General features: G+C 41.1%; 2 protein-coding genes across 2 annotated transcripts; both read right to left on the bottom strand.

Moving 5' to 3' along the window:
• Positions 1–10943: 10943 nt before the first annotated feature.
• LOC127970610 (uncharacterized) lies at positions 10944–14661 on the bottom strand. The gene is made up of 3 exons (XM_052573262.1): positions 14562–14661; positions 11673–12085; positions 10944–11411 (listed from the first exon to the last, which is right to left on the bottom strand). Exons 1-3 carry the CDS (start codon positions 14659–14661, stop codon positions 10944–10946), a joined length of 981 nt encoding a protein of 326 aa, XP_052429222.1.
• Positions 14491–15719, bottom strand: LOC127969545 (uncharacterized). Its single transcript, XM_052571597.1, has 2 exons — positions 15398–15719; positions 14491–15276 (listed from the first exon to the last, which is right to left on the bottom strand). Exons 1-2 carry the CDS (start codon positions 15710–15712, stop codon positions 14668–14670), a joined length of 924 nt encoding a protein of 307 aa, XP_052427557.1. The 5' UTR covers positions 15713–15719; the 3' UTR covers positions 14491–14667.
• Between the last annotated feature and the right edge of the window lie 614 nt (positions 15720–16333).

Below are 16333 nucleotides of genomic sequence, written 5' to 3' on the forward strand. Positions count from 1 at the left end.
GTCTGTGTAAATTTGTTTTACCAAAAATTGTTAAAACATAATATGTTGTATATAATTTAGATTTTTTTTTTCATTAATCATGGTTATCAACTTGCCAACAATAATTATCATTAAAAACAATGCAAATATTGATTTACACATAAATTGTCTCTCCTTGCATACTCAAATGTTGTTTTTTTTATTTCAGAAAGAAACAGCTCACCATGAGTGAATTTGTTCAGAGGAGAAATCCCCCATGCACTCCTCAACAAGCAGCCATTGTAACAGATGTCATACTTAATATGTTGGTAACTGACATGCGGCCAATGTCAATGGTGGAAGATGAAGGATTCAAAAAAATGGTAGGCACACTCAACCCATGATATATTCTTCCCTCAAGGACCCACTTCACAGGAGGCATTCCAAAAATTAAGAGTGCTATAAACACCACCAACAGTAGAATGGCTTTAACTACTGATATATGGACAAGTGTTGCCACTGAAGCTTACCTTGGCATTACATGCCATTACATTGGGAATGACTGGAAGATGACATCTGTCTGCCTTACCACCATGCCACTCGAAGACAGACATACCTCAACCAACATTGCAGAGTGGTTGGAAGAAGTAGCAGTCAAGTTTGAAATCCCTTCTGAGAAAATTTGTGCCATTGTACATGACAATGGTGCGAACATTGTGGCCGCTGCAAAATTACTGGAGGAGAAACATGGGTGGAGCAGTATATGCTGCACTGGCCACACCTTGCAGTTGGTGATTAATGCTGCATTAAAGAACACAGGCATTCAAAGAGCTGTTGGAGCTGCAAGATGTCTTGTGGAGCATTTAAAAAAAAGTGAGCAAGCCTGCAGCAAGCTGAAAGACAAACAGAAACAAATGTGCACACCTGAGCATAAGCTTGTTCAGGATGTAAGTACTAGATGGAACAGTACATTCTACATGATTAACAGAATGATTGAACAGAGGTGGCCTTTACCTGCAACTCTATCTGACCCATCCCTCACTCACAGAGACAAACGCTATCTTGACTTGAAACCAGACCAGTGGAGTCTGCTTGAAGAGCTTTGCACTGCTCTTAAGCCATTTGAATGTGCCACTGTTTTTATGAGTGGGCAGGAATATATAACAGTCTCTTCATTGCCTCCACTTGTGAATGGGCTCTTGAAGTCCACTGAAGGTGCTGCCTACGATTCAGCTTCAGTGAAGTCCTTCCAAGTCACAGCAGTTGAGCAGCTTCAAAACAGATGGAAGGAAACACTCTTTGATCAGGTAGATAATCCTGTGGTTCTCTCCTCTGCTCTGGACCCAAGGTTCAGAAGACTGAAATTTCTGTCACCTGAGCAAATTATAACTGTTCAAGCTAAAGTGCAAGCTAAAGCACTTGCAGCAAGAAGGGAGATGGTGCAACAGCAAATTACCACCTCAACCATAAGAACTGCAGCTGAACCTTCAACATCTTTGCTTGACTCACTCCTTGAGTCTGGAGGCAGCGGTGATGAAGAGAGCAGAGAGGAGAAAGCTGAGGAGGACCTCAACACTCAAATAAGAAATGAAGTCCTGGCTTACTTTGGTGAGAGGCCCCTAGCCAAGGAAGAAAATCCTTTGGATTGGTGGAGAGATAATAAAGATAAATATCCCACTTTGGCAAAATTAGCTAAATCCTACTTGTGTATCCCAAGCTCCTCAACACCATCTGAGCATCTGTTTTCCGCTGCAGGTAACATAGCTTCCAAAAAGAGAGCTAGCCTCAGCCCGGAGCATGTGGACATGCTGACATTTTTGCATTCCAATTCAAAGTTTTGGAAGAGTGAATAAGAAACATGTTCTTATGAACAACACTGAACAGTGACAGTTTTCCTCTTCTTCTGCATTCTACCTCTGTATCAAACAGTAATGTTTGTTTGTTTATTATTTATAATTTTGATATTTCAACAAAATACGCTGCTTAATATATTATTACAAACATCTTTGTGTCCTAATTTCATAATGTGAAGTTTATATGAGCAGCACAACTCAATATTTTGTTTTGTTTATTTATATTTTGGATATTTAAAGAAGTTTTATTGTTTAAAAACTGGACAAACTTTTGTGTTTAAAGTTTTAAAATGTAAAAATTAAAGATTATATTAGTAAAACTCAATGTGTGGCTTTTGCACTTTTTAAAGTACACTTTTATACATAAATACCCTGATTTAGGGTTTTATTTAGTTATAATAAACAAAAAAAATCAAACTGAATAAAAAAAAAAAAAAACTGTATCCGATTAATCGATTAATCGAAAAAATAATCGTCCGATTAATCGATTATGAAAATAATCGTTAGTTGCAGCCCTAGTGTGTACCTGAGCTAATCAAGAGCAGAACCCGTCTTGGAAGAACATTGGTACAAATTTACTTAACATTAGGGGGGGGGGGGGGTGAAATGCTCGTTTTCACTCAATATCCTGTTAATCTTGAGTACCTATAGAGTAGTACTGCATCCTTCATAACTCCAAAAAGTCTTTAGTTTTATTATATTCATAAGAGAAAGATAGTCTGTACCAATTTTTCCTGGAAAAACATGAGTGCCTGGAGGCGTGACGTGTGGGCGGAGCTAAAGAATCACGAGCGCCAGTAAGCTTTTGCGTTGAGAGCGTTTGGAAGCTGTGACTTTACCGTGAGGAAAAAAACATCAGAAAACAAACCATGGCTAACAGTCAGATTCAGCGTATATTTATGATCCAGAATCAGATCCAGAGGCTGAATTTAGGGCTGAAAAAAATTGAATGCGATTTTCATGTACATCTCATCAGTAGAGACGCTCCTGTAATGAGAAGTATATCTCCAGCACGTGTGTTCAGATCAGGGTTGCCAGGTTTTCACAACAAATCCTGCCCAGTTGCTTCTCAAAACTAGCCCAATCCCGCTTCCAGAAGGTTCCCCGATAAAACATTGCTTCCCGGGGTTAAAATATACGCAACCAGTGTTGCCAAGTGTGCGGTTGTTTTTCATGTCCGCGGTTTGAAGCAATCCCAATACCAACAATGTGATATTTAGCCGCTAAAATGCTAATTTTACCAGGGAAACCCTTCCCAAAAATTTATATTTTAACCCCGGGAAGCAATTTTTATCGATAAACCTCCCGGAAACGCGATTGGGCTAGTTTTGGACTAGTTGTAAGAAGCAACTGGGCAGGTTGATGTGAAAACCTGGCAACCCTGATCTGAACGCACATGCTGGAGATATGCTTCTAATTACAGGAGCGTCTTTACTGATGAGAGGTGCATGAAAATCGCATTTGATTTTTTGCACAGCCCTATGTGGTATGTACTGAAACTGTATATATTTGCTTAGCGGTTTTGGAAAATGACTAAGTTCCACTTTATGTCGTCTTTTTTTTTTTTTTTTTTTTTAAGTTGTACATGTGGAAAGTGCAGTTTGATGACAACATTGCATGTTGTTTACTTGATGTGCTTACGCGCCGATAGCTAAGTTAACAACACAGAGATATTTGAAGCAGTTTTACTCACCGCATGCGGTTCCAACACATGATCGTGACCCTTTTTCGTTGGGACTGCATTATCCTTAAGAAATAAACGATGTGCAAATCCGGCGTCAAACTGGGCCATCTTCGAAATGCAGGGAACAAACAAAAACACTTGCACAACTCCGTTGATGCTCTGTAAAAATAAACTCCATCCACTGGTCCCTTTATTGCAGTTTTTTTTTTTGGTAATCTGTGCAGGGTTGTCTTGCCCTGGCAACCAAAAACACACTTCTTTTGTGAAATTTCGCGACGACCTCGCTCTGATCAGTGAATGTTTGTGCTCTGCTATACGGGAGCGCGCGCTCTTCCGGGAGAAGTGCCCTAAGGACCCATATAAGGAAATTCCGCTACATCTAATGTCACACAGAGTCATACTCGAAAAAAAACTTTCCGAAACTTGTGACAAACTGGAAGGAGTATTTTTGGAACAAAAATACTCCTTCAAACGTACAACTTAATTTTTGAAACTTTGTCCATGTTTAGCATGGGAATCCAACTCTTTAACAATGTAAAAAACTCAGTATGCATGAAATAGCATTTCACCCCCCCCCCCCCTTTAACAATTATACTAGGTTTGGTTGTAGCTTGTCTACATACATCAGCCCTACTTACCAAACAGACTTGCCTAGAATCTCAATACACCTAAAATTAGTCCTAGTCTGTTGCTGTTCTTACCTGTATTTTTAGATTTGGTGATTTGTCCCTAGAAAAAAAAAAAACATTGAGTTAAGTATACAATGTGTTGAGAAACAGTATGTATATTTTGATCATTAACCCTTGCCTTTTTTCTTCTTAGAGTCTTCGTATCTAAAAGAAATGAACATGTTTCTTAATGTCATTTTAATGTTATTATAATGTTTCAAAAACCAAATAATAATCATGAAAATAATGATGCATTCTGCATGCTTATTTCAATGTGCATAGAACCAAGACAGTGTATTCACTTCATCCTTCTAAGAAAGATCGTAAATAAATAGCATCTGATTTTGAACATAAACTTAATGTCGTATTTTATGCTTGAAATGATGTAGTAACAATGTACTCGGAAGTATGACATACTCCGAATTTACAAGTTAATCCTACCACTCCAAATCATCAGTAAGTTAAACTTAATGCTGGCAGCTACAGGTAGCCAGCAGAGCTCAATAAGGAGCACCCATACCATACATATGTCTACTACTTACCAAGGGAGTTGAACAACAAAGTCCCAAGTCTCTCCCGCTCTTGAGCGATAGGGAGGCATTGGAGGTGCCCTTGTTGTCCCTGGAGGATCATTTCTGCAAACTAAAAGAGCAACAGAAAGTCTATTTTATTTAATGAAATAATGTAACTTATAATAAATGTGAACAACAAATTGTAGTAAAAATAAAAAAAAATTGGACTATATTACAAGATTATGGTGCTCATTTAATAATTATATGATCATGACTCCTGTATCGTGTGCTGAAGGTAGTACTGTGTCCATGTCAAAAATCCATTAATATTTGATCTGAAACTTTCATTCAAAATTGCTATAAAGTGAAAATTAAAAATATTTATATTTTCAAAAGAAAACAGAAACATTATGCAGAAAACGACCCAAACTGTACCATTAGTGAGAACACCCCACATGACAAAGAGTCGTTTTGTAAGTCATGGTCCCTCTTCATCATCTTCCAGGGCCCTTGGAAGCCTCTGCTAGCAGCAAATAAGCTGAAAGATTAGAGAAAATAATTGTGAAGGAGATCTCTGCTGAATTTTCATCTCATTTTATAGAGCAATACAAAAACCTTGTACCTCCAATTATCCATTATTTTTGGAAGCAATGCTGTGGTTGCTCCCCCAAGGAGTCGATGTAGGTAATCGTTCCCTCTTTCAAGTTGCAATGCTATACAAAAGATGGGAAAACATATGAGAAAGGTTTGAAGGAGAATTACAACCAATCTGTGTTGAAAATGATTGAAATTATTTTAAAATGTGAAGCACTAACAGCTCAAACAACACAAATGAGGATGACACAACAGCAACAATGACTAGTGTGATGCTATTTAGCGAATAATAGTCTCTGCATAACCTAACAGCAACCTACAAAGAGGGTCCAGTGGCACTCTCCCAGCAAGTAGGGCCCGAAGATGGCACTGGCTCCTTTAAGAATGGTTTTCTGACAGGAAAAAAAGAAAACATTCATGAACAAACATAAATAAACTTGACACCTAATGTGTTCAGCAGCACTGAACAATAACTTTAAACATTTAAATAACTCTTACTTTTAAGAAATAAGTACTCCTGGCCCTGGAGCTGCCCTCCAAAATCAGGCGCATAGCCTGACTTTTAATTGCCTCTGTCCCAGGCTGGCTCTAAACGAGGGAGAGAAATGGTTTAAGTCATTAAATCATGTTAAATCTATATTTGAATTGTATGTATGTATGTCAGTGAGTGAGTGAGTGTTTAGTAAAAAGGTATGAGTTACCCTGCTCATGATGTAAAATAAGGCATCCATTACCTGGGGAACTGCAATAAATCACAATAGAGTCAACTATTTTTTTAAAGAAATAGAAAATTACCTCATCTGGAAGTTCAAATGGGCCTAAAAGGGCCTCCAAACTACCCAAAAAGATTTTGAAAGGCCCAATTCTCCCAAGAACATCTTCACTATGAAGTCCTTGGGACTTCAGTGTTTCTAAGTCTGCATGGGTGAAGAAAATAAAAGTCCCAAAATAAGTCTCCTTACTTAGGCTAACAGGCACAAATGTAATCCAATCAGCTATTACATGTAGCATACCAAACTACTTTAAAGTAGTGTTGGAAATTAGGCGAATTCTTTTTCCCCCCGATTTTTATAATCTTTTTATAAAATTCACATTTATTTACTAGCGACTTTTTTGCCGACTTCTGAATGTGTTGGTTTCACAAGTTGTTTTGGTGATAACCATCAAAATACACAGTCTAACAGCGCTCTGTTTCAAGTGCTTATCTGTGAGTTAGTGATCTCACACTAGGCTGAAACAGGCAACTAGAGCATATGGGCAAAAGTTTTAGACACATGTACTATGTTGAGGCAAGTGGGGGCCACATATTATACAATTTATAAATAGCCTAGTTGTGTTGAATGCCATGCCAATTATGTTTTATGTTACAGCAGCGCCAGCACTTCTCATTATTTCACAAAATTTTGGTAGGCTACAGCCTCATCATGGGCCTATTACATAAAAACAATATTGCAAGTACTCGGACATTGTGTTGCCCATGTGTCTAATCGTTCTAAAAACACCAGCTAAAAAAAGTACCGGAATATGCTCTAACTGGTCGGATGTATGCAAATTATATCATTATGTATGTCAATGAGTAACATAGATTAGGAAAAAATAATTTTTAATAACTTACTGTTCATTTGGCTTGGTTAAGTTTTCCTTTACAGGCAAAGACAAAAAGACAAAAATTAAAAACATGTATTTCTGCTGAAGCATTAAATTGGATACTTATGAATACCTATAACTATGATACTTACATCCCTGAGGCAAAACTTAAATGGAGGAAAAGACACTGGCCTCAAACTAATTCTAAGCCAGGGCAGGGTAGCCTGGGATCAGTGCAGACCTGAGACCAGGAGAGATTCACCGTCCTGCCCTCAGACCACATCTGCCCTGAGACCAGGAGGGATTCACCGTCCTGCCCTCAGAGACCACATCTGCCCTGAGACCAGGAGGGATTCACCATCCTGCCCTCAGACCACTTCTGCCCTGAGACCAGGAGAGATTCACCGTCCTGCCCTCAGACCACTTCTGCCCTGAGACCAGGAGAGATTCACCGTCCTGCCCTCAGACCACTTCTGCCCTGAGACCAGGAGGGATTCACCGTCCTGCCCTCAGACCACTTCTGCCCTGAGACCAGGAGAGATTCACCGTCCTGCCCTCAGACCACATCTGCCCTGAGACCAGGAGGGATTCACCGTCCTGCCCTCAGACCACTTCTGCCCTGAGACCAGGAGGGATTTACCGTCCTGCCCTCAGACCACATCTGCCCTGAGACCAGGAGGGATTCACCGTCCTGCCCTCAGACCACTTCTGCCCTGAGACCAGGAGGGATTCACCGTCCTGCCCTCAGACCACTTCTGCCCTGAAACCAGGAGGGATTCACCGTCCTGCCCTCAGACCACTTCTGCCCTGAAACCAGGAGGGATTCACCGTCCTGCCCTCAGACCACATCTGCCCCGAGACCAGGAGAGATTCACCGTCCTGCCCTCAGACCACTTCTGCCCTGAAACCAGGAGGGATTCACCGTCCTGCCCTCAGACCACATCTGCCCTGAGACCAGGAGAGATTCACCGTCCTGCCCTCAGACCACATCTGCCCTGAGACCAGGAGAGAGATTCACCGTCCTGCCCTCAGACCACATCTGCCCTGAGACCAGAAAAGACAGTAGACTACCTTTTGTCCAACTATATTGCCCTGAGAAGAGAAAAATATGACTTCTGCCCTGAGACCAGGAGGGATTCACCTGCCCTGAGACAAAATTGTGGAAAATAATGGTCTCTGCCCTGGGACCAGATGAGACTAAACAGTCATGAAGAAAAGCCAAATTTATAAATGTAACCAAATTTATAAATACAAATTTAAATTTAGCATCGAGCATATAAAACAAAAAAAGCTCATTGGAAAAAATGAAATGTAATAGTGTAGTAGTTAAAGTTTTATTTTTAGTTCAGATTAACATTTGAGGGCAGCAATTGTATTCACAATGTCAAAATAAAACGGGTGTAATGTTACTTAAGCATTATTGATCCATTAATAACGGAGAAATGAGAATGTTTCTCACTAGATCCCGCAGCGATGTCATTACTTCTGTGGGGAATTCAAATGCTTTCTTTACTGGATCTCTTAGCGCTGTGTAGTGACAGTTGTCGCATGATCACGATCGGCTCGCGCTGCACTGGTCCAAACTGATAAATGGTCCTTCACCCACACAATAACGAGCAGTTTCGTTCCACTTGCATTACGTTTGAAATTTGATGTTGGGCAATGTTGTGGTCGCGCTGGCATCTCTTACATTATGAGCGCGCTCATCTGAAAATAACGACATTTTGGTCGGCAGGAAAAATGGTCCGATGAACCGTTCGGTTTGAAAATGCGCATCTTACTTATTATACTATGATACTATGATCAAAGCAGGGGGGTCACACCGCGGAGGGATTTTTTGACGGTTGAGATTGGAAATGGTGGCCCCGCCTCTGCAATTCTCTCCCCTCTTGCGATTGGTTGTCAGATTGAACCAATCACAAACGTTTCTGCCCTCAGGACAACTTTGAGTCAAGAAAATTCCCACCTGCGGTTCTTGTGGCACTAGAACTGATTTATGACTTCCTGAGGAATTCGGCTCTCGTGTTTCAAACATCGCTTTGATAGACTCTTTAATTTGTCTGGTTCGCCTCATTTCTGTTACATATTACTGCCTTCGTGTAGCATTAGCCAGCATGAATGCAGAATTTTGACTTCAATGTAAATAAAAGGATTGCACGGGCCTACACGCAATGTCGCTGGATGAGATTCAGGGAATTTAACTGGAACCTCACAGTTTTCCACAAAGCATCATTTCACCTGCTCTGAAGAGGAGCTGTGGCCTTTTGCCCCCAGGAGACACAGGGAAACCCACACGAAAGGGGACAGAGAACCTCACTCACTTCTTTCTGAGCCACGGGTGTCAAACTCAGCCCCCGGAAGGCCGGAGACCTGCAGAGTTTAGATTCAAGCCTGATTGAACACACCTGATCCAACTAATCATGCCCTTCAGGCTCATTTGAAAACTACATGCCTTGTGTGTTTGAGAAGGGTTGGAACAACACTCTACAGGGCTCGGGCCCTAAAGGAATTTAGTTTGATACCCCTGGTCTAAGATCTCTGAGTTATCAGAAAATAGCACCACCCTGCCCCGTGTGAGGCTCAAACTCACAAGCTTCAGATTATGAGACTGACACACTGCCTAACTGCGCCAACGAGGCTCGTGGGCTAAAGGAGGACCGAACAGAGATAAAGTAGCTTAGTCCGTCAAAGACGGGGGAAGAAGGGAAGAAAAGAGGGAAGGAAGAAAAAGAGAAGGGAAAGATAAAATGAAGAAAAGAAAGGGTGAAATTTGACGTTCAAAGCCCGATCTTCCTTAGCATGCGCTCAGTTATACATCTTCCGGTTTCTTCTTGCGTTAAATTCGCGCATTTATATTACACTGTTTCCTATTGCAGGTGCTCCCCGCGACTCGGGTTTGAATCCAGCTAAAGACAACTTTTTGTAATATTGTTAATTGCTTTAAATAAATGATGTTTCAATGTTAATTAAATGTATATATGTGCTTTGTTTGATATTTTTTTGTCATGAAAATGTAAGTACATGAATGGAAATGTGTTTTGTTATTATTAGTTATTTAGTAGTTGTTGTATTCATAATTAAATCTGATTAAGCATATTATTATTGCAGTTGTATTGATATTTATTCTGATTAAGGATTTTTTTTAGCTTACATTTATTCAAGACACATTCAAATCTGTCATTTCTAATTAAAGATGAAAATATTAATATGCTGGAAAATGTCTGTGACAAATGACAAATGCAAACTATTTTTTGTAGACACGTTTTATTTTTTCAGTGTACTGTGCAAATACTGTGCAAATTACAAAAAATGCAGTCTTTTGCCAATTATTATTTTATTTTTACAATTATGCCAATAGAACAATTATAAATTTAACAAATTAAATTTTAAATAAGTTTTAGAACAACTTTAAATCAAAAGGGAAATAAAATGAAAAAAAAAAAAATGCTAACTGAACAGTAATAAATATTAAATTAAATAAGTTTTCAAACAATAAATTAAAAAGGTAAATAAAACAGTAAATACAGTTTTAAATACAAACACAAATAAGTTAAATAGGTTTTTAAAAAGCAGTAATTAAAATATTAAATAATGTTCAACACAAATATTAACTACAGTGAACTATATTTAAACAACTATATACACACACACACACTACAATAAATAAAAATTGTGGACCTTTGGCAGTCTTTGAGCCATTGGCATGCCCTGGAACACTGGCACACCCTGAAGCATTGGCACACCCTGGAAACCTGGTGCTGCAGGTATAAGTATATTGGGTACCATCTGCACTGATGCTCCAGGTGCTGATGGAGTAACCAACATTGGAGTCTGTGTTGGTGCCTTGGGTCTGAGAGGAGGTCGCCCAGTAGAGGTGTGCCTCTGTTTTGCCTGACCTGCTGTGCTCTCTGGTAGCTTGTACTGGTGCTGCTCCCCTGATTGTTCTGGCTCAGTCCGTAGGCGTTTGGCAGCCTGGAGAGGTTCCTGAGCTTCAGGGAGGGGCTGAGGCAACTGAATGCCCTGAATCAGCACAGACAGTTCCTGCTTTTTCTGTCTGTTGTTATACCACTGAATCAGGGTATTCTGGTTAACCCTCACCAGCTGCATTGAGGTTCCCCCCATCACCAAGCTGCCTTATCCTCATGTAATCCTGGAGGATTAGAGACCATCTCGACAGCGTTCCCTTGCCTTTTCTCTTGGGGCTTGGGTGGGTATTGCAAAGCCTGATGAAGATGGTTTCCACCAGACGGCAACAGTCAGGCCACTGAGCAGGTGCGCTGCTTGCTCCCAGCACACTTCTGATGGTGCTCTCTACTCCTGGGGTTTTAGTGGGCCTCTTTGGTACTCTGAAGCGTCCACTCAGCAGTCTCTTCTGGTGTCTAGCTGCATACACCACCCGTTGCTTGTCCTGGTCAGCCAGGTTCTGCCAAAGTTCAATTATGGTGCTGGCTTCCTGATTGGTCAGGCTAAGGGCTTTGTGACCCCGGAGCTCCACCAGATATTCTGCCAGCTTGTCCACATGTTGGTATCCCGGGACATTTTGGTAGTCAACAGCCTATTAAGATAAGCACAAATAATAATCACATTTGTTTAATGCCTAGTTCCATAACTAGTTTCATTGATGTGTTGCTGTTTAACACAATCTTTATAGTACAAAGCACTAACTAAAAAAACTGATTTGTTGCCTAATAATGACTTTAGTTTAAAATCTGAGCAAAGTCTGGATATAAAGCAGTAGCAAGAAGTATATGTTGATCAATCCTTATTTTAATTTTATGTAGTTTATTTGAAAGAAAAACAGAGGAGTGGCACTTACAGTCTCTTCATCGTCATCATCATCCTGACCAGCATCCTCTGGCTCTGAGGAAAGTGGTGAAACAGATGTTTCAGAGGGAAAAGGTGGCACAGCAGTCCCCGAGGGTCCAGGTGATGAAGGAGCAGGTGTAGGATCAGGGACCAGTGAAGGGGATGTGGAACCCAGTACAGCCGTGTCACTGCTGGTGACCACGGTGGAAGAACCCAGTGTCAGAGTGGAGGAGGGAGGTGACAGAACATCCTCGGGATCTGCAATTGTGTGATCCTCGCTGACATCACAGAAGCCCTCATCTTCATCTCGCTCCTCCACATTAAGTTCCTCGATGAGTTCTGCCGTCTCTTCAGAGTCTGGGTTCATGTCCTGCAGTGCCTGACCAGTCTGCTGGAACAGGTACTGCACTCCAATGAGCTCACCTGGAATAAAAACAATAAATAGGAATTAAATACAATTGTTGTGCAACATATACATAAGCCCTTTGTAGTAGTTCATATAGTGTAATAGTGTGAGAACATGGAGATCATAGTAGAGGAGAAAAAGATAAAAAAGGCTATACACCTATAACTGTGGGGCCAAAACAAAGAAATACAATACAATGATGACTGAGAAACATACAAATAAAATTACTCAAATGTAACTCAAATGTAATTACTCAAATGTTACTACATGTAACTTGACTTTTCTAATCAAGTAAACCAAAGTACCTTCAGTACAGTAAATGGTCACCAAATATTACTAATAATAATCAAGTTATTCTTTCTAAAAAATAGCTACTTTCTAATAAGAAAGATTCCACAGCAAAATGACATGTGATTTATGAGATGAAGGTAGACGTTTGTACAATTATACTGAAAGGCCTTTTACTTGAAAGAAAATATCGTGCAGGGGGACAAAACGTGGGGACCACTTTCCTGCCAAACAGCTATTCATAATTGCTGTTTACACAGTGAACAAGTTCTCCTGTGTAGCTGTGTAAAGCTGATGGCTCAGATGACATGGAATCTGCCTCCCAATCCTGGTTCCACCTGTGTAGACCCTCCAACAAATAAATCTGAAAGTTCAGACTGTTTGCACTGGTCCCTGTAAACAGACAACAGTTTTTAGGCAATGTTAAACACACAGACACTTAAATGTTCTTTCTTTGCACATGCAGTGTGTGTTCGACAAATACAGTATTGTTCAAAATAATAGCAGTACAATGTGACTAACCAGAATAATCAAGGTTTTTCGTATATTTTTTTATTGCTACGTGGCAAACAAGTTACCAGTAGGTTCAGTAGATTTTCAGAAAACAAATGAGACCCAGCATTCATGATATGCACGCTCTTAAGGCTGTGCAATTGGGCAATTAGTTGAATTAGTTGAAAGGGGTGTGTTCAAAAAAATAGCAGTGTGGCATTCAATCACTGAGGTCATTTTTTTTTTTGAAGAAACAGGTGTGAATCAGGTGGCCCCTATTTAAGGATGAAGCCAACACTTGGTGAACATGCATTTGAAAGCTGAGGAAAATGGGTCGTTCAAGACATTGTTCAGAAGAACAGCGTACTTTGATTAAAAAGTTGATTAGAGAGGGGAAAACCTATAAAGAGGTGCAAAAAATGATAGGCTGTTCAGCTAAAATGATCTCCAATGCCTTAAAATGGAGAGCAAAACCAGAGAGACGTGGAAGAAAACGGAAGACAACCATCAAAATGGATAGAAGAATAACCAGAATGGCAAAGGCTCAGCCAATGATCACCTCCAGGATGATCAAAGACAGTCTGGAGTTACCTGTAAGTACTGTGACAGTTAGAAGACGTCTGTGTGAAGCTAATCTATTTTCAAGAATCCCCCGCAAAGTCCCTCTGTTAAAAAAAAGGCATGTGCAGAAGAGGTTACAATTTGCCAAAGAACACATCAACTGGCCTAAAGAGAAATGGAGGAACATTTTGTGGACTGATGAGAGTAAAATTGTTCTTTTTGGGTCCAAGGGCCACAGGCAGTTTGTGAGACGACCCCCAAACTCTGAATTCAAGCCACAGTACACAGTGAAGACAGTGAAGCATGGAGGTGCAAGCATCATGATATGGGCATGTTTCTACTACTATGGTGTTGGGCCTATTTATCGCATACCAGGGATCATGGATCAGTTTGCATATGTTAAAATACTTGAAGAGGACATGTTGCCCTATGCTGAAGAGGACATGCCCTTGAAATGGTTGTTTCAACAAGACAATGACCCAAAACACACTAGTAAACGGGCAAAGTCTTGGTTCCAAACCAACAAAATTAATGTTATGGAGTGGCCAGCCCAATCTCCAGACCTTAATCCAATTGAGAACTTGTGGGGTGATATCAAAAATGCTGTTTCTGAAGCAAAACCAAGAAATGTGAATGAATTGTGGAATGTTGTTAAAGAATCATGGAGTGGAATAACAGCTGAGAGGTGCCACAAGTTGGTTGACTCCATGCCACACAGATGTCAAGCAGTTTTAAAAAACTGTGGTCATACAACTAAATATTAGTTTAGTGATTCACAGGATTGCTAAATCCCAGAAAAAAAAAATGTTTGTACAAAATAGTTTTGAGTTTGTACAGTCAAAGGTAGACACTGCTATTTTTTTGAACACACCCCTTTCAACTAATTGCCCAATTGCACAGCCTTAAGAGCGTGCATATCATGAATGCTGGGTCTTGTTTGTTTTCTGACAATCTACTGAACCTACTGGTAACTTGTTTGCCACGTAGCAATAAAAAATATACTAAAAACCTTGATTATTCTGGTTAGTCATATTGTACTGCTATTATTTTGAACAATACTGTACATACCTGGGATGAAACGGTTAAGGTGTAAATGAAAGGATTCAAGAGAAGTGGAGCCTCTGGCACATCTGTAAGTCTTCAGAAGCACACCTCCCTTGGTTAGGCTCCGGGTCTCAGTATAAAGGGCAACACCAAGAGGGTCTTGGATACACTTGATGTGCTTCTTTTGGACACACCAGATGTGCTCCATCCTTTCTCAATCCAAGAGAGGAACACCCAGAGAGTCATTTCCCTTGCTGCTCAGGAGTTCTGTAAGCAGTTGTTCAAGGAGAAGGATGGTAGTCTCCTCTCCACGGGTCCTCCTCCGGCAATGTAGAGCCAGCTCCTCCCTGGTCAGATGCTTGTTTACATCATCTGTCAGCGCAGGCCAACCCTGGGACATCAACAGCTCTCTCTTTGCTTTGCGAAGGATAGAGACTTCAGCTGCATCCCATTCAAAGATGCATGCTGATAGCCGTGACATGAAGATGGGGTACAACTGATGGGCATCAGTTGTACACCCCAAGGCAATCCTGCGCATAAAATGCCAGATGTCCAAGCGTATCATGAGATCTGGCCAGCCCCTAAACCTGGTTTTCAGCTTGCTCTCGCTCACCTCACTGCAGCACCCACAGTCCACGTACAACACAGAAGGTGGATTTACACCAGCCTGCTGGTATCTTTTCACCAGACCATCTACCATCATGTCATGTCCTGCTCCTTCCTGGGCTGTCAGCACACTTATGAGCACCTGACCAAACTCGTTGCAAACAGAGGTAAGCCAGAGTCCCGTTCCCCTCGCTGTCCCAGCCAGCTTCTTGGTGATCTGTAATAAGAGATGATATGAAGCATGCTGTAAATATAAATCAAACATCACACCATGAAAAATACAGACACAGTGCCATGCTGGTATATAAACACCATTAATGAACAAATCCACAACTAACCTTTTTAGTAGAATCCATCTTCAAGACAGAGCCATAGGTGGATGTTATTCTGGCATGGATTTCATCCAGCCTGGTCAGAATGTCTTGGCTGTAAACGGTGAGCAACCACTTGCAGCTTGGCACCACCGTAGGCTCTGGGGGCTCCTGGAAATTTACTGGCATCACCCCGGGTTGATTGAGGAAGTCAACACATTGGGTGGTGTACCGGGCCAGACGATGGAGCCACTGCTCGCTGTGGTTTTCACGCAGCTGCTTTATCACCCTAGTGGGACTATTGCCTAAGCCACGCTCACGCAAGAGCCTGATGACCCGCATATCACAGGCGTACCTTAGGAAAAGCAAAATCCACATATTCATATATTTGAGCTATTTAATTGTAAAGTATTTGCATACATACACACACATGATGATGGGCTAACAACTGGATGAGGAATGAAAGTGTACTTACTTCCGCGTGAGGATGACCTGAAACTCAGAGCGATGGCCCAGATCTTGCTGTTGCAGGACAGTCTGACTCCAGGACACATGCGAGGCTCTACACTTTGTACAGATAAGGGTTTCTGTGACCATATTATATGTTCTGTCAATGTCTAGAACCTGTTGTGCCCTTTTGTGCAGACCACCTCCTGTCAGCTGATGTTGTCCGCAGGCTGGATTGGGACAGAGAACCTTAACCCTCCACAGCTTGTATGGCATCCACAGCAGAAGAGTATGACAAAAGAATCTGTCTGGAGCTGGAGCCTGATTGTTAATAAGTGCTGGTTGTGGGGGGGTAATACCAGAGCTGGAGGTCATCACGAAGTGCTGGCTTTCCTTTGGATCCAATTTTGAAAAGCCTTTTGCCAATCCACTTGTGATCCTCTGGTGGTATGGTCTCAGACCACAAACGAGGAAGTTGAACTACAGATGGACCTTGCAATTATGCCCCAGAAGGAG

The sequence above is a fragment of the Carassius gibelio genome, chromosome A4, assembly GCF_023724105.1.
Source record: "Carassius gibelio isolate Cgi1373 ecotype wild population from Czech Republic chromosome A4, carGib1.2-hapl.c, whole genome shotgun sequence".
Classification (NCBI taxonomy): domain Eukaryota; kingdom Metazoa; phylum Chordata; class Actinopteri; order Cypriniformes; family Cyprinidae; genus Carassius; species Carassius gibelio.